This window comes from Eretmochelys imbricata, chromosome 2, assembly GCF_965152235.1.
Source record: "Eretmochelys imbricata isolate rEreImb1 chromosome 2, rEreImb1.hap1, whole genome shotgun sequence".
NCBI lineage: Eukaryota > Metazoa > Chordata > Testudines > Cheloniidae > Eretmochelys > Eretmochelys imbricata.
In genome coordinates this window covers 213,638,513-213,657,487 of record NC_135573.1, presented here as the reverse complement: position 1 = coordinate 213,657,487, position 18,975 = coordinate 213,638,513, and the positions used below count along the sequence as shown (strand labels likewise).

The 18,975-nt window shown below is 43.3% G+C and overlaps 1 protein-coding gene across 1 annotated transcript in view; it reads left to right on the top strand.

Annotated features, from left to right (window-relative positions):
- The window catches only part of LRRC72 (leucine rich repeat containing 72), a 48,642-nt gene that overhangs the window by 12,618 nt on the left and 17,049 nt on the right, over positions 1-18,975 (top strand). Inside the window, exons 3-5 of the mRNA XM_077809364.1 lie at positions 8,570-8,639; positions 11,169-11,250; positions 14,117-14,230. Of these exons, the coding sequence (XP_077665490.1) occupies positions 8,570-8,639; positions 11,169-11,250; positions 14,117-14,230 (266 nt within the window). The remainder of the gene's footprint in view (positions 1-8,569; positions 8,640-11,168; positions 11,251-14,116; positions 14,231-18,975) is intronic.

Genomic DNA, 18,975 nt, shown 5'->3' with positions numbered 1-18,975 from the left:
AAAAAGTACATAGCATTGATGGTGTGAGCAGCTAGCTGCCCTAAGTACATACTTATAGTCTCAGATGGATACATACTCAGAGTAGCTAACCTCTTGCACCACTGTGGCTACACTTCTACTTTTAGTGCACTAGCTTGATTAGAGCTAGTGCAGGTATGTCTCCTTGAGCAGGGATTGAGCTGGGAATCACACCAGCTTGTAGTATAGATGTACCGTTGGCTGGGATGATTTAGATCAGTGGTTCCCAAACTAGGGGCCCCTGGCGTGCTGGGCCGGTTTGGTTACCTGCTACATCCGCAGGTTTGGCCGATTGCAGCTCCCAGTGGCCGCGGTTCGCCGTTCTCAGCCAATGGGGGCTGCGGGAAGCGGCATGGGCCGAGGGATATGCTGGCCGCCCTTCCCGCAGCCCTCATTGGCCTGGAGCGGCAAACCGCAGCCCGTAGGAGCCGCGATCGGCTGAACTTGCAGACGCGGCAGGTAAACAAACTGGCCCGGCCTGCCAGGGGCTTTCCTTGAACAAATGGCACTCCTAGTTTGGGAACCACTGATTTAGATGGTGTTGGTCCTGCTTTGAGCAGAGGATTGGACTAGATGACCTCCTGAGGTCTCTTCCAATCCTAATATTGTATGATTCTATGATCCTACCCTACATTGGTGGGGTATGCTTCAAGCAGATTATTTTTAAAAGCAGGACTAAGCAGAGATGCCTAGTTTTATCTTTCTTCTTTTCTTTTTCCTGGATAGGGAACAGTTTGCATGAAAGATTGCAGAAAAATCAAAGTCTAAGTTTTACAGTTAGTTCACAAACAAATCAATTGGCACTTTGGGCTGATGATGTGATGTTAATCGTTTCTGATCCTATTGCTTCCTTACCAAACATAGGTCTGATCCTGCAACTTGATCAAGTCTATTTACAAAATCTGTTTTAAGATAAATGTCATAGAGGAAATAAAAATCCTTTATGGAAGTGAAAGATGAGGGAGAAGCAAGTATTACAAGAATTATTGGGCAGCTCAACTTGGGTTTTCTGGTGAGGAAAGTTTATTGTGATTTATATTACCCTAGTGGCCTAAGGCCCCATTGTGTTAGTTGCTGTATAAACACAAAAGAGACAGTGCCTGCCCCAAGAAGCTTACAGTCTAATTTATAACAAGACACACTAAGTGAGTGTAATCAAAAAATAGGAGGGAATGCAGGAGAGAGGAGGAGTGTAACAGTAATCATGACTTCTTCTTTGAATGATGTCCTTGCGGGTGCTCTACTTGTAGGTGTGGCTGTGCCCTTGTGCCTGGGATCTGAGATCTTCATCAGCAGTGCCTGTTGGACTGTATATGTACCCCTCCTGCTTCTTGCGCTGTGAGCAGGATGCAGATATATCACTGTGTGGTCCAACCACCCCCAGTTCCTTCTCTACCGCCTTTGTTCTGGGACAGAATCCACTGCAGAGCCTGCTTCTCGTATTATCTCACTAGATAGTGACTTACCTATTAGTGTAGTAAGAAGAAAAGGAGGACTTGTGGCACCTTAGAGACTAACAAATTTATTTGAGCATAAGCTTTCGTGAGCTACAGCTCACCTCATCGGATGCATCCAGTGGAAAATACAGTGGGGAGATCTATACACACAGAGCACATGAAACAATAGGTGCCACCACACACACTTCCACTGGATGCATCTGATGAGGTGAGCTGTATCTTGCGAAGCTTATGCTCAAATAAATTTGTTAGTCTCTAAGGTGCCACAAGTCCTCCTTTTCTTTTTGCAGATACAGACGAACACGGCTGCTACTCTGAAACCTATTAGTGTAGTGTAGTTAGTATTTTCCTCTTCACCTTTCTTCCTTCTATCTATTATCATTTTTTTTTAACTTTACCTTTACAGTTAATTCATAGCTTAGGTTTCTGTTTTCCCTGCTTCCCATCCTTCCTGACCAGGAAGCCTTTTTTCCTTCATACTTATGCCCAGATCCCCCAGCTTTAAGAGGTGTGTTTCGTGCGGGGCCACCTTCCCGGTAACAGATGACCATCCACAGTGTATGCACTGCCTTGTTCTGAAACCCAGAGCCAGAAAAGACCGGGACATTAGATTAAAACTTCTCCTCATGGAGAAATTGTTGCGACTGGCATCGGACTCTTCCCTGGAGAGGCCTTCATGCTCTGTGAGGTCATCTCCAATCCTCACTCCCCACATCCCTTGAGGAGAGAGTCATCTCTTGCTTGGATGAAAAGAAATGTGCTCCCTCCTCACACTTTGAGGCACCCCTCTAGAACAGTGATTCTCAAATGTTTGTACTGGTGACCCCTTTCAAATAGAAAGCCTCTGAGTGCAACCCTCCTTATAAATTAAAAATACTTTTTTATATGTTTAACACCATTATAAATGCTGGATGCAAAGCAGGGTTTGGGGTAGAGGCTGAGAGCTCGCGATCCCCCCATGTAATAACCTCGCGACCCCCTGAGGGGTCCCGCTCCCTAGTTTGGGAACCCCTGCTCTAGAACACCATCCCCGGCAAGGTTTGTTGTCTCAACCTCATCTGACACAGCTCCAGGGCCTGTCCAAGTACCTCTGGTACCAATACGAAGAAACAGCCTAAAGACCCTAACTGGGCAGACCTACAATGAAGCCGTTGGCACCGAGTAAGCCCTCGGCAGCATCGAAATCATTGGCACCGGTCAAGTCATCAGCACTGGCCTACTCCTCAGCGTTGACCAAGTGTCTGGTGCTATCTACTGACACTTTGGGAGAATACACCCTTCCTTCGGCACCGAGCTGTACACTTGCACCGATGATGCTTCCCCCCTCCACGAGACTTTAGATACCATAAAGACTGCTGGTCTCTAACATCTCTGAGTCTCTACTCCTTCGACTTGACCTCCCACCACTTCCACCCTCCTCTCCAGACTCATGACACTCCTCCCATTTTCCGCTGAGGATGGCACCTCCCTCCCCCAGCAATGAGGAGGAGGAGGAGGAAGAGGAGGGCTCCATCGCTCCCTCATCTACTAGGCAAATCAGACCTGCTCATCCTCACTATCCACAGTCTACATCTGGTCCACAATCTTGGCATGTACCACTTGAGATGCAGCCACGTTACACTCCCTCCACATTGGCCATATTGGAACCCTTGGGCCATGTATAGAGCACAGTTCAGGACCCCCTCTCAGGGAGCAAAGCTGGAGACCTACACCAATCCCTTCTCCATCGGTCTCTTCCATCCGCTGGTTGAACCCCCGCCGATACCAAGTGAAGAGGAAGTTCAGAAAGAGGAACAGGAGCAGGAGGCTCCACCAACATTACATTTTTCCTCCTCCACCCCCTACATCTGCTGAGGACTTCAGACATTTTCAAGACATATTCTGCAAGATTGCAGACTCCCTGCAGATTCCTTTGGAGGAAGTCAAGGACCAGCAGCATAAACTGCTTGATATCCTCCACACATCTTCTTCCTCCAAGATCACACTACCGATCAATGAGGCTCTTCTTGACCCAGCGAAGGTGATCTGGCAAACCTCAGCATCCATCCCTCTGACCTGCAAATGCACCGGAAAAAAATATGTTCTATGGAGGATGCAGGATTTCTAGTGCTCCATCCCAAATTCTTAGGTGGTCAGTGCGGTGCAAGAGAGAGGCCGTCAATGCCGATCCCATTCTAGCTATCCAGACAAAGGTGGAAACCCCTAGACTTATTTGGACACAAAGCGTATTCATCAGCCATGCTCCAATTTAGAATCTCAAACTACGAAGCTCTCATGACTAAGTATAATTACTTAAACTACTCCAAATTGGAGGAACTCTGCCATGACCTACTGGAGGCCAAGAAAGAGCAATTCCAGTCCCTAATATTGGAAGGACATTTCCTAGCCCGTACAACCCTATGAGCATTGTTAGACTATGCAGACACCACTGCCTGATCCATCGTGACTGCATCATGGCTCCACCTCTCGGGTTTTCCTAAGAAGGTACAAACCACAGTAGAAGACTTACCTTTTGAGAGCCAGAAAATATTCTCAGAGTGCACGGATGATTCTCTGCACTCCCTTAAAGACTCCCAAGCCACACTCCGCTCTCTCAGAATTTACATGCCAGCACCAAAGAGACGGTCCCAACCACAGGAGTACATTCCTCAACAGCACTGTGACACCCAGCGCTGAAGACAAAGGCCTCCTACCAAATGTAGACAGCCCACTCCTCAAGGGGCAACTTCTCAGACACCCCCACGGAAGCAACAGTTTTGAAGTGTGGAGGCCCCAAGAGGCCTCCCCCTCTTCCAGTCATTCCCACCATCTTCAACGTTCCACCAGTTTGGTGACTGACCAGCTCAATTTTTCCCATCTTGGAGACTCATCACTTTGGAAAAGTAGGTTTTTAAGATTATTAAGGAAGGATACTTCATCCCCTTCGTAACTATCCTGCCCCACCACCCCCTTTCCCCATCCCTTTTCAGGGACTCCTGTCATGATTCCATTCTATGGGGAGAAATAAATCATCTTATGGAATGGGGACCCTTGGAACCAGTCCCTTACCAGCACATGGGGCAGGGTTTCTACTCCCACTATTTCCTGAGCTGGAAGAAATCTGGTGGCTGGCAACCCATCCTGGACCTCCGCACTCTAAAACAAGTTAGTCAAACTGCATGCTTCAAGATGGTTACCCTTTCCACTACTATTGCAGTACTGGAACAGGCGGACTGTTTTTCAGCCCTGAACCTCCAAGATGCATACTTTCATATTACAATACATCCTATCCAAGGGGATTTCTCTGATTTGTCATGGGTGATGACCACTACCAGTACAAGGTACTACCTTTTGGGCTGTTTATGGACAGCACCTCGGTTGTTCGCCAAGATTCTTGCAGGAGTCACTGCCTACCTAAGGAAACAAGGAGTTGTGGGGTGAGAAAAACTGCTTAATCTACATGTTTCCCAGTCTAATAGGATTGAGAGTTTAGACTGCGTGTTTATATTTTCTTTTCTTTTGGTAACTACTCTGACTTTTTGCCTATCACTTAAAAGCTATCTTTGTAGTTAATAAATTTGTTTGTTTATTCTACCTGAAGCAGTGCGTTTGGTTTGAAGTGTGTCAGAGATTCCTCTTGGGATAACAAGCCTGGTACATATCAATTTCTTTGTTAAATTGACAAACTCCTATAAGCTTGCAGCATCCAGTGGGCATAACTGGACACTGCAAGACGGAGGTTCCTAGGGTTGTGCCTGGGACTGGAAATATTGGCTAGTGTCACTTTGGTTGCACAATCCAAGGAGCAGCTCACATGCCAGAGGCTGTGCATGAACAGCTCAGGAATGGGGGTTCTCACAGCAGAGCAGGGTAAGGCTGGCTCCCAAAGTCAAGGATTGGAGTGACCTAGCAGATCACCAGTCCAGATAACACCAGGGGAACGTCACAAATGCAATACAACAACTGGAATTAACTGGGACACAGTTGGATGCCATACAAGCCAGAGCCTTCCTACCACCTCACAGAGTCTCGTGTATGGTATCCAGTGCACAGATTTGCCCCCAGATCTCTGCCAGAACGTGCCTCCAAATTCTAGGCCACGTGGCAGCAGCCATTTCCGTGATCAGTCATGCAAGACTACATATTCGATGTCTTCAGGCATGCCTCTGTACAGTATATCTCCCCCACAAATACAGTGTCCACAAACTTTTATCCATGCTGATGAGAGTCAAGGACTCACTACTTTGGTGAACACAGCCTAACAATGCCTTTGTTGGAGTTTCTTTCCTCCAATCACCACGGACCATGATCCTAACAACTGATGCCTCCCTAATCGGTTGAGGAGCACATCTCCATGATCACACAGTGCAGGGCAGATGGTCGTTAACCCGAATCCACCTTACACATCAATCTCCTAGAACTACGAATGGTCTGCAGTGCCTGCCGATGTTTCCTCCCTCCACTCATACCATCAGAGTCATGATGGACTATCTCGCCTGCATGTATTACATCAATAGGCAGGGTAGATTGAGGTTTCACTCTTTATGGTCAGAGGCACTCAAATTGTGGAACTCGTGTATCCAACACAACATCATCATTTTAGCAGCATACCTTTCGGGACACCAGAACACCACCATGAACATATTGAAGAGGAGGTTCTCCCACGATCACGAGTGGGAACTGGATATGTGAGCACTTCAGCCCGTCTTCAACCGATGGGGATTCCCCACCGTAGATCTTTTTGCCACATAGCACAATGCCGGCTGCCCTCAGTTCTGTTCCAGAGTGGGACTGGGACATGGATCTCTCGGAGATGCCTTTCTCAGAACATGAGATACCTTTTTTTTATGCCTTCCCTCCATTGCCCCTCCTATTCCAAATACTTTGCAAGATACAGGAGGATCAAGCTCATGTCATACTAATAGCTCCAACATGGCCACAGCTTACCTACTCCACATGACGGTATGCCAAACAGTCTCTCTCCATCTAACACCGTGGCTTCTTTCACAAGACATAGGATGCATTCTCCATCACAATCCACAGATGCTGCATCTCAAAGGCTGGCTCCTCCGTTGTTCTGGGATTCAGAAATAACCTGTTCGGATGCAGTCAAACAGATACTTTTGAATAGCAGGTGTGACATAACTAGATGAACTTACGTTCACAAATGGACTAGATTTCAATGCTGGTGCTCCTTCCACCAAGGCGATGTAACATGCGCTCTGCTACCACTTATCCTGGACTGCTACACCTTAAAGAATCAGGATTATTCACCAGCTCCATTCAGGTACACTTGGCAGCAGTCACTACTTTATACTGTCCCATAGATGGTCATTCCATTTTTACACATCCACTTACGAAATGTTTTCTGAAGCGTCTGCACAATCTTTATCTCCACATAAAAGACCCGATCATCCTCCTCCTAAGTTCTCTGACTAAACCCCCATTTGAACCAATGCCAACCTGTTCTTATGTGCATCAGTGAAAATGGCCTTCCTTGTTGCCATCACTTCCGCCCGACGAGTTGGCGAAATCACGGCCCTTATGGCATATCCACCATACAGACTGTTCTATAAGGACAAAGTTACACTATGCCCACATCCAAGATTTCTACCTAAGGTTCCAACGTCTTTCCCTCTCAGCCAACCAATACACCTTCTTTGCTTCTTCCCGAAGCCTCACAGTAATCAGCTGGAGGCGGCTCTACACACCCTAGACAGGAGACAATCATTATCTTTTTACTTGGACAGGACTAAACCTTTCTGAAAACCACTACGATTATTCCTCTCCAACACCGAAAGATCCAGAGACACAGCCATATCTAAACAACGCCTTTCAAGGTGGATCTTGCAATGTATACGTTTATCTTACAAACTCCACAAAAGACAACCTGCTACCACAATCAGAACACATTCCACATGTTCATTGTCCACTTCAATAAGTTTTCTCAGTAATGCCCCCATTGCGGAAATTTGCAAAGCAGCTACATGGGTATCAACAGACACGTTTGCCAATTACTATGATATTATGCATGATGCCACATACGGTCCTATCATCAACAGTAAATGTTGCTCCGAAGACCCAGCCTTCCAATTAAGGGCACTACTTGCTAGCTGCTTACAAGTGGTGCACCCATAGGGACATCACTCAAAGAAGAAGAGAAGGTTACTCACCCTGTGCAGTAACTGAGGTTCTTCGAGATGTTTGTCCCTATGAGTGCTCCACTTCCCAACCTCCTCCCCTCTGCTTCAGAGCCAAAAACATATGCTCTGCAGCAGGGAAGGAACTGGGGGTGGTCGGACTGCACAGAGGTATATATATACGCCCCACTCACAGTGTGACGGGGGCGGAGAGGTTGTGCATGTGCAGTATGACAGGTGCTGCAGCTGAAGATCTCCAATCCCAGGCACAGGGTGGCGCTGCCTCACCTAGAAGTGGAGCACCCACAGGGACACACATCTCGAAGAACCTCAGTTACTGCACAGGATGAGTAACCTTCTCATGTGTTTACATAGCCCAGGTAATTACATGACCTATATTGAGTACAACACCAATTCTTAATGAGAATTTGGTTTAGAGAAGTAATATTTAACACTAGAAATATCAGGTCTGCTCAGAAATATGTCCATCCATTTACTGGGTTTCAGTTTTCCATCTTTTCCTCTTTAGAGCCATGTCTGGTGGCTCCAGGCCACACCTTGAGTAAAAATTTTCCCATTGGCTTGGTGTCCTCCCAAATTGAAGAATTCTCCTCATGTGTCATAAGCAGTGTTTCTGGGAAAAGCAAAGCAGCTGGGATTCCTGCTGTAATAATAATTTTTTTAAATTAATTTTTTCTTCGGAGAAATTGAATTCAGTTTAGAAAAAATTAAGATATTATTTTCTTTACAAATGAGTTTTCTTTACTACTTTTACTACTTTGGTTGATTGCACTCCCAAGCACTGATCATAACTACACTACCACTGTCATATTATTCTGTATGTCTTTTTCTGTTAAAGGCTCTGTAAAATTGTTGCTTTATAATGTTTGTATAGTGTAATTTGACTGAAGATTAAATTATATTTACAGAGTAATTAATAAATATTGAAGTTGGACAACTTTTTTTTCTTCTCAGCGAACTAAAAGAAGTCCCTAATCTGTCACGATTTCAGATCTTAAGGTATTTGTGGCTTAACAACAATAAGGTAATAAGACATTTTGTTAAAATATGAATACTGGTATCTAAAATAAATTTTTATTACTACCTAATACTTTTGCTATTTTAAAACACTACCACCACCACGTTCTCCTCCTGGATTTTGAATGAAACCTGCTCCAGTAGGTGTGCTCAGAGGCCATCTACCAGATCATGACCCACATGCGACTTAAGTCTGTCTTTCCCTGAATGCCTTTATTTCCCTGGTTCGTGAATTACTCTGGGGCTTAGATGGAAGACAGGCATCTGGATGCCTAAAGGGAGGAAGTGGTGAGTGTGCCCAGAGGCAGAAATTTCTGCACCTAGGGAACTTTTACCCTGAAAATGTAGGTGCTAGGTGAGTTTAGGCATCTACAGTGTACACTGGGAGCTTTGTGGCTTGAAGTGGAGGCAAAACTGGGTTTTAGTCACGTAAACCCAAGCTTTAGGCACCTAAGTCTGAGGTTTAGTGCTTAACTACTTTTGTGGATATATGCCTTACACCCAGTGCCCTAGGGCGGTATAATGAAGATTATACTACTTAGTGTATCCCCTATGGGCTTTGAGGCAATGTTGTAAAGTAGTCAGGACCCTCAGATGGAAGGTCTGATATAAATGCAAAGTAGAACACCCAAAACCAAAATATTTCAAAAATCAGCTAATTGGCAACAAAACTAGGTCATGCCCTTCCCTGCCCTTATCAAATGCAAATCTGCACATTTATTCACTGATCTTTAAAAAAATGAAAATAACTATCAATTTGCACTGAAAAATTGATAACCCATAGTAGTTTAAAACATTTAAAACTTTTTATAAGTTACTGTTCTGTAGTTCACATGATTTCCAAATGTGCTCAGTATCTGAGGACTCTGTGTGCAGCAGTACTTTCTAAGATAAGTATGCAGTTTGTGAAGAACAGAAAAATTAGTATACATTCCACATAACTTAGGAGTGCATGGATTTCTGCTGCCTCAAGCCAACATTAATGATAAAGCATCTCATGTCAACTCTGTTGAAAGACTTGTAGTTATTCAAATGTTGAAAAACTCTTTTAATTATGGAGACATAAATGAGCTGAACTAGTTCTTGGCATTACTGTACAAGGACATGAAGTATGAGAAGATAGGGCTTCTTGATGACCAAGCAAAATTGAACCTGCTGATCAAGAAGACAAAAATCAGACTCATTTGTCCATATTCCCCATCTTCAAACCTAAACAGTAACAAAGACTAAATTAAAAACAATGAGGAGTCCTTGTGGCACCATTAGAGACTAACACATTTATTTGGGTATAAGCTTTCGTGGGCTAAAACCCACTTCATCAGATGCATGGAGTGGAAAATACAGAGGCAGGTGTAAATACACAACACATGAAAAGATGGGAGTTGCCTTACCAAGTGGGGGGTCAGTGTTAATGAGGCAATTCAATTAAGATAGAAGTGGGCTATTCTCAACAGTTGACAAGAAGGGGTGCTACTGCCAACAGTAGCCAAGAAATAAGGGTGGCAATACCATACCATGCTACCCATAGTTCTGCACTGCTGCTGGTGATGGTGCTGCCTTCAGAGCTGGGCACCCAGCCAGCAGCCACCACTCTCCACTCTGCCTTCAGAGCTGAATGCCCAGCCAGCAGCTGCCACTCTCCACTCTGCCTTCAGAGCTGGGTGGCCAGCAGCCGCCAGTCTCCGACCACCCAGCTCTTAAGGTAGTACAGAAGTAAGGGTGGCAATACCGTGACACCCCTACAATAGGCTTGTGAGTCAGGACGCCCAGTTTGAGAAATGCTGTGGAGAAATCATACATTTTTCATGAGTTGGCTACAGCATAAGTAGCAAATTTGCTATTTTATTTTGACCAACCTGCAAAAAATATGTGATTTCTGTGTGATTTAAGTAGACCTCTACTTATATGGAAAAAATAAGAATTCTCATAGACTGAGATTTCATCAGAGGATAAAATAGATGACCCTCGAGGTTGCTATACATACAGGTTTCACTATAATTATAATCTGTGTGGTTTGGAAGCCTAACTAAACTTTGAATGTTTTCAGGAACCTAGAACAAATACATGCTCCCTCAGATCAGTTGGTGCTGGTGTAATTTTTAATTTGGATGTTGAGTTTATTCTAAGGATATTACCTTTGAGAATATTCTTAAATCAACACAGAAATGTTATGTATTATGCAAGGAGATTCTTCTCACAATACGAGTATTTCAGCTGAACAAAACTTCCCAATAGCTAAGAAAGTTTAATTGAGCACCAGTATTTTTCAGTGAAAGTGTGTTCCAAAATACAAAAACTAAATCACTGACTCTGAACGTTCTATAAGGATGTTCTATAAAGTTATTCTATATGTATTTATCACACATAATATATTATTGACAAGTTTTCAGCTCTCAAAGAAGTCCTAAAACAAGGGACCATTTTCACTGAAACAGGACAAAATACTTCTTTAAGAATACACAATTTATTAATATATAGTTCTCCAAAATTAAAATTAGACTGACAGGTACCTGTTTCCCTAATTCTCATATTTCAGATCCAGAAGCTAACATTCTTGATCAATAATTATTGCTTGACAGAACTCTACCTCAACAATAATGAGCTCATAGATATAGCAGGTAATGTCTTATATTTCAAACTTTAGAGCAAAAATGTGAAGTTTTTTTCTATGTATCAGCAAGCTAAGTGAGTTTGATTTAGGTGGTCTGTAGTCAGTGACTGACTGATAGTAGCTGAAAATAACATCCCCCAGTCTGTAACAGCATACACAAAAATGATGTTTTAGGAACAAGATTTATTACATTACACTTGAGTGGTTATACAGTGATATTTAGGATCAGATTCAGCCATGATGTAAGTTGGTACAGCTTCATTGTATCTACTTCAGTTAGGGATAAATTTGCCCCTTACTGTTATTAATTGTTATTTTTGTTATTAATTGGCTATTTTAAAATGTAAATAGTAGTGTAGTGGGGTGTCTTGCCCTGTAAGGGCCAGAGGCATGGAGCTGGCCAATGCCATACAATTAGTCCTCCCTGCCACACCTGGGATGATGTATGGGATTTAATTAGAACCAGCTGGATATGGAGGAGCTGATTCCCCTATAATGGGCAGCAGAGCGATAGAGGGAAGGTGGCCTGGTCTGAGACGAGGCAAGACCAGGCACGGACGGCACCAGGGGAATTTGCGGGCTGTGCCCAGCTTAAGGCTGGAGGGAAGACTTTTGTGTTTATTTTTTGAATTTTAAGTTAAACCAGACCCTGAAGAGGGCTGTTGTTATTAGATTTGTAAAAGACTTGAGGAACCAAGATTGGAAACTGAGGTGAGAGGCTGCTTGCAGGGCTGCTCTGAGGCCACGGGGTGCTTGGAAGAGGCCACTTGATGACAAGTAGGTTGAAATAAACAATACTAATTTAGTAAGACTGCATTTATATTTTTTGTTAAAAGTGAACTGAAAATATATTGATTCTGGAAGCATAGTACACCATTTTGGTGGAAAAAGTCATGCCATCAAAATACATTTCTGATCTAGTATGGCAAGTTCTCTTATTCAAATGAATATGCAAGATTTGCTAGTCAGACAATTCATAATTAATTAAAAGTACCCTTTGGAAACCATATAAATGTATATGATAGTAAACTGACAAGGCTGACAGACATACCATGAAACGAAAGGATAGTAAAGTAATACATTGTCCCATATGTAGTATGTCCGCAAAGGCTCTGCAATTTCCCTACCAGTATAATTGTCACTTACATTTAAAGTACAATTGTACTCTGTGAAGTTACTCTGCAAAACTGTCTTCTTGTGAAGCTCCATCTTTATCTCCCAAGGACTTTTATTTCAGTTTGTCACAGAATCTGTCCCTTAGTATTTAAAAAAATTGTATATGTTAATATTTTATATCTCGCTTTATATAATGTTAGATTAGAGAAGGAAGTTAAATGACATTGGTTAGTATTTGTGGGACTTATGGGAAATGTGAATCTTTAAGAAGGGAATGGGAGGTTGTTCCAAGCATAGGGGGCAGTATGGAAGAAGGTAACAAGATGTGGGAGAAAGAAACAGCAAGTCTGGCTTCTCTGGCAAAACAAAATGGGTGAGGGGTAAGGTTGCTGGGGGTTCGGGCTCTGGGATGGAAACTAATTCCTGTTTTAGTAACATAATTAACGGAATGGGGCCGGGGATGAGAGGTTTGGGGTACAGCAGGGAGCTCTGGGCTGGGGCCAAGGGGTTTGGACTGTGGAGGGGGTTCTGAGCTGGGGCAGGGGGTTGGAGTGCGGGAGGAGGTGCAGGCTCCGGGCGGCTCCCTAGTCCAGCTCCTAGGCCAGGGGTCGGCAACCTTCAGAAGTGGTGTGCCGAGTCTTCATTTATTCACTCTAATTTAACGTTTTTTGAAGGTCTCTTTCTATAAGTCTATAATATATAACTAAACTATTGTTGTATGTAAAGTAAATAAGGTTTTTAAAATGTTTAAGAAGCTTCATTTAAAATAAATTAAAATGCAGAGCTCCCCGGACCAGTGGCCAGGACCCGGGCAGGGCAAGTGCCGCCTTTGGCACGCGTGTCATAGGTTGCCTACCCCTGTCCTAGGCAGAGGCATGGCCAGGTGGCTCTGTGCTCTGCCTCCGCTCACAGGCGCTGCCCCCGCAGCTCCCATTGGCTGCGGTTCCCAGTCAATGGGAGCTGTGGAGCCGGTGCTCAGGGAGGGGGCAGTGCACAGAGCCACCTGGCTGCACCTCCACCTAGGAGCCGAGGGACATGTCGCCGCTTCTGGGAGCCGTGCAGAGCCAAGTAGGAAGCCTTCCAGGCCCGCGCCAACCACACTTTTAATGGCTCGGTCAGCGGTGCTGCCCAGAGCCATCAGGGTCCCTTTTCGAACGGGTGTTCCAATAAAAAAATTGGACATCTGGCAACCCTAGTGAGGGGAGTGACATAGTCTGAGTAGGCAAGTGGGGGACTGGTGGTGACTTTTTTTTTTAAATGTAAGATTATTTGAGGTGGAGCTAATGTTCCAGAGGGAATTGAGTTGAAATTGGTTAATATGGAGCCTGTGAGGCAGAGGTGGTAATAGAGAAGGGTGAAACTGGTATGATAGGGTGGGGATGATAGATGATCCAAGATAGATGTGGCTATCAGGGGAAGAAGAAGGCAGTAGAGGTTGGATGTAGATTTTTGAATGTGAGGGTGGGGGAGAGAAGTAGGTGAGCAGGGATGGGAAAGAAAGAGATGAAGATGCAAATGCTGTGAATAGAAAAGAGGAAATAAGGGATGCAAAATTTCTGGGATGAGGTAGAGAAGGAGGAAAAACAAGGAGTAGAGTTGCTGAAACAGAGGATGAGTGTAGTGGGCATGAGAAGTGTTGTATGTAGTTGATGAATAATTAGGATGGCAAACTAAATGTGTAGCATAGCCAAACAAATTAGCAAGTCAAGGTAGTCAGCTATGGTGAGAATCATTTATTATAATACATTTTATTTCAGGTGCTCTGAAACATTTGCGTGCATTGCAGATCTTGTTGCTTCACAACAACCAGCTGAAAAACCTTGACACAACAGTGAAGGAACTAAAGGGAATGATAAGTCTGCAGACCCTAAGTAATGTGTTACTTTCTATTATGCATAGCTGCAATCAGTAACATTGGAAATTAGGGAAAAAACAGACATTTTTATAAGTAGGAATGGAACTAAATCATTTAGATGTCCAAGATATTTTCCTCCTCTTTTCTTCAGAGTAAATGGATTCTCTCATACAATAATATTTTTTAAATTAAGCATACCAATATCTGTTTTAACTAGTGTAGGCATTTTGATATACTGTGTGGAGTAAGTGGTAAATGAAATAACCGTAGTCTCTGAAATTTCAAATTACCATGAACAAGACAGTGCTGGCGCCACTAAGTTGTACTGCGTGAAGTAGCCTCAAGGGAAGTAGGATTATATGCTATTAACCTATTGAAAATGAAAGTATAAGCAGTCTTTCTCCATCTTTCCTAAAGGAATGTGCTCATAGATCATACCAAGCTCTCAGAACTTTAAGAAACAGGAAACTAATTTCATGTCTTAGTAACATAATTAATGGAGGTGTATAATATCATCAACCCCTAGCTTATGCATTCAAAAAGCTGGATGTTTGATGGCAAGAAATAAAAAGATGGCTTGAAAAGTACATTTTTAAATTGAACCTGAAACTGAGCCAAGAACAGAAAAACAAGTCAAGTGTTATAAAGACAACATACCAGTCAAATTATTGTAAGTTATTCTGTTATGTGTAAAATCTAAAAATAGACCTCTAAAAATGAAGTTGTTTGAAACGATTGGACAAAAGTTGGACAGACATCCCATTTCTCAGTGGTGCTGTCAGTTGGATTTAGTGTTATAGCGAAAGCAATTAACAGGGAGTTTCAACAAGCACAAACAGTTTGCTTCACAGTATTGTGAAACAAACAGTCATAGCAAGAATTCAAAGCAATGTTCTAATGCTGAAATGATGCATACATCAGTCATAATGACATGATAATGTAGTTCCCATTAGTCCAACCACTAGCAAATAAAAATAAAAGCTAGAACACTCCAACTTGCTCTGATACGAAATTTTATTCTCGTTTATGGATACAGGAAAAAAGTCCATTTTATAGGGGAAAATACTATTGCACTATACAGTATATACTCACTGCACTTTATAACCTATACAAGTCAAGAATTTATATTAAGGTGATAATGAGGTCTCACATTATGAAGACTATTATTTTAATGAAATACGGTATACTACCCTTCATTATCACATTAGTAGCAAATGACTGTAAAATAAATGAACAAGAGTACATTTTTAAGCAGTATCCTTACTTCATAAATAATATCGATTTGCTTACTTGCTAATTTGCAGCGTTCAGAAATTTGAACTGAGCCTACCAGTCTTTAGTGTGAATTAGCCAGATTCTGTGGCTATCCTTTATCAAATATTCTTCTTATGAAATAAAGATTACTTTAGGAGTGAGAAGATACCTATTATTGCTAGATGGTTCTCTTTTATTGTTGGATAGTCCAATTAAAAACAAAATTTACTCAGCACCCTTCATGTAACATCTGGACATATAATTTAATTTAATGTTAATTTAATATCAATTTAATATTAAGCACCCATGTGGGGATTATTATTTGAGCAGCCCAATAAACCGTTATTGTTCATCCCAATAGCTACATCAGTTGCCAAAGTATCCTACATCCCTCCTTTAGGGCTTGTTTTTACCTTTTAGACACAGCCCTACATTGGACATGGTATGCAGCTGCACTTCTGCAGCTGTTCATGGAAAAACTGTACCTCCTGAGGCTGGCTTTCTTGCCAGTGCACCCTTTCAGGGGAAGCAGCATGTGCAGTGGAGGGCATGGTCATGGCCTCAGTTCATCCCCACCCCATCTTTTTGGCATACAAACTCTTTGTGTTCCTGCCAGTGTTCTGCTGTGCCAGGGCCAGCCACAATCTGGCTTGGGCTCAGTGAAAAAGACTGACTTAATAAATGCACCTTTCACTCTGCCAGAAGATCACCAGACTCAGGTTCTTGCAAACAGAAAGAGGCAACAAGTTCCATAAATATGAGTCCTCAACAGTACCCAGCTGCTACTTCTAACTAGGTGGTTCTTCTTTTCTATATTTGAATCATGATAGTGCCTATACGCTCCAGCCAGGATAAGTTTCCCATTGTGCTAAATTCTAAATGAACAAGATAGACAAGCCTATGGCCACACCGAAACTGTGTGGTGGAGCCAAGGAACTGAACCTAAATTTCTTATACAATGATACCATGCTGATGGACAGAGCACCTAGAAAGATTTATTTTTGGAACTGGCAACAAAATAGTCCAGCTGTTCTCAAACAAGATTACAGGAACCAGAGGGACCATATTTGTGCCTGGGTGGTGAGGGAGGTGCCTTAGTGTCTTTCGGAAATGGGAATTAGGTACTTAGCTGTCATTTGTGCCTTTGAAAATCTCCCTTTCTGAAGCCTCACTCCATTCCAAAATGATATTACATCAAATCCAAAACTAAATCAAATTTTCCTAAGGCTTAGGTGCTTCTGGGATTCCCTTCCTAAAGAGCTATCTCTCCCAAACAGTAGCATTCATTTTATTCAATAGTGTAGGTTTATGAGCTATATAGTGTTTTAGAATGTACTGACTGAACTCTGCAGCAGTAAGAATGGAACTCTATTACTGCCATCTTGTGGTTCTCCTAATACAATTAAATGCAGTGATTAAAAAATAATAATTCTGATCTAAAAAATCATCTTACCAGGAGCATAAGAAGAATGCAGATATTTCACAGTGCTCCCCCCACCACAAAATATTATAAACACAGTCATTTCCAACATGGAAAAGACCAAATATTCATTCTCATATCCTGCCTATATCTATGGGCCCCCAAAACACAACTGGCCAGTAGCATCTTTCCATAACATAAGAGAGTGTCTCCTCACCAATCCTGTCTGGCAATTGCTTTATGCCCTGAAGAAGAAGGATTGACATCTTATAACTTTCTAACCTGTGTAGAACATCTGCAGATTCTGTCTTTATTCAGTTAAGTGAATAATCCTTTATGAATCTCACTAAGCTGTTTGCCTCAATATCTTATCCCTCTTTCCACCTTTCTCTCCATAACCACTGAACTAGCATAATCCACAGTAGTTGTTTCAGCCTTAGGGTATGTCTACACCAGGGTAGGCAACCTATGGCACGCGTGCCGAAGGTGGCACACGAGCTGATTTTCAGTGGCATTCATACTGCCTGGGTCCCGGCCACCGGTCCCGGGGGCTACGCTGCTGGCCTGGGGTACCAGCCACCGGACCCCTGCCAGCTGGGGTTCCGTCCACCGGCCCCTTTCAGCCCGCTGCTGGCCCCAGGTCCCGGCCACTGGTCCCGGGGGCTCCGCTGCCAGCCTGGGGTACTGCCCGCCGACTCTGTTCAGCCCACTGCCAGCCCCAGGTCCCGGCCACCGGTATGGGTGGCTCTGCTGCCAGCCTGGGGTCCTGGCCGCCGTCCCGGGGCTCTGCAGCTGCCCCCAGCTGTGGCCCACTGGCCCCAGCCTGGGGCAGTGAGGGGTGCAGACAGGGGCAAGAGGGGGCACAGCTCAGCACCCCCACCTTAAAAATTGTTCCAGCTCCACTGTACTGGGATATTTTTAAGTCCTGATTTGCTGCTTACATCACTATCACGCCACATGGAACAGCGCACTGCATTTAACATTGAGATTAGAATGTACATGCAAGAACTGGAATCAGAATTTGCGACAGATTTCAAGATTTCCAGCGATTTGGCCCAATGCTTTCTTTTCTAATTAAACCTGAAAAGTTCAACAAAAGCGGCTTGGATTTGTCTGTATTTCAGTGGATGGGTGTTGAAGATTTCGAAATGCAGCTCATTCAGTTAAAAAGCTCAGAATTGTGGGCATCAAAGTTTGGAGATCTGCAGAGTGCACTTGAAGCTACCGAGAGAGATCATGGGGCCTCTTTTCTGACCTGCTGGATGTCCGTTCCAGTGAAAATTAACTGTTTGAAGAAAATTGCGTTTGCAATGCTTTCAGCATTTGGATCCACATACCTGTGTGAACAGGTATTTTCAGACATGAAATCTGTCCTCTGTCCCTTTCAGAGCCAGTTAACAACTGAGCACTCAGAAGCCTGTGTGCAGTTTAAAGTATTCAAATACAAGCCAGACATTGGAAAACTCAGAAAGGAAAAGCAAGGGCAAGGATCACACTAAACTGATAAGATCTGCATTTTAATTTAATTTTAAACGAAGCTTCTTAAACATTTTGAAAACCTTATTTACTTTACGTACAACAATAGTTTAGTTATATATTCTAGACTTATAGAAAGATACCTTCTAAAATCGTTAAAATGTATTACTGGCACGTGAAACCTTAAATTAGGGTGAATAAATGAAGACTCAGCACACCACTTCTGAAAGGTTGCTGACCCCTGGTCTACAGGATGTGCATACCTCAGTGCTGGATTTTATTCATGCAGGCGTGAGCCAGGCATCTCTGCTCCGAGAGTCCACATTTGTTGTGCTGGACGTTGTACAACAGTATGTACCTGCATTCATACTGCTGCTCTAGGTACAGGAGTTTAGCACTATCATTTCAGGGTTCATATCCCAGGGTTCTTTGTGACATACAGAGGCACTCTAAGAACTGATTTGTGGTGTGTTTTTGGACTGGAATATAGTATTTTCCTGGACCCCTTCACAGAAAACAGTTTTCCCCGACTTCACATATGTACCGATGGCACTTCCAGATTATGTGGCCCCTCACTTTTATCCTTGAAGAACTGGATGGAAGTCATGGAT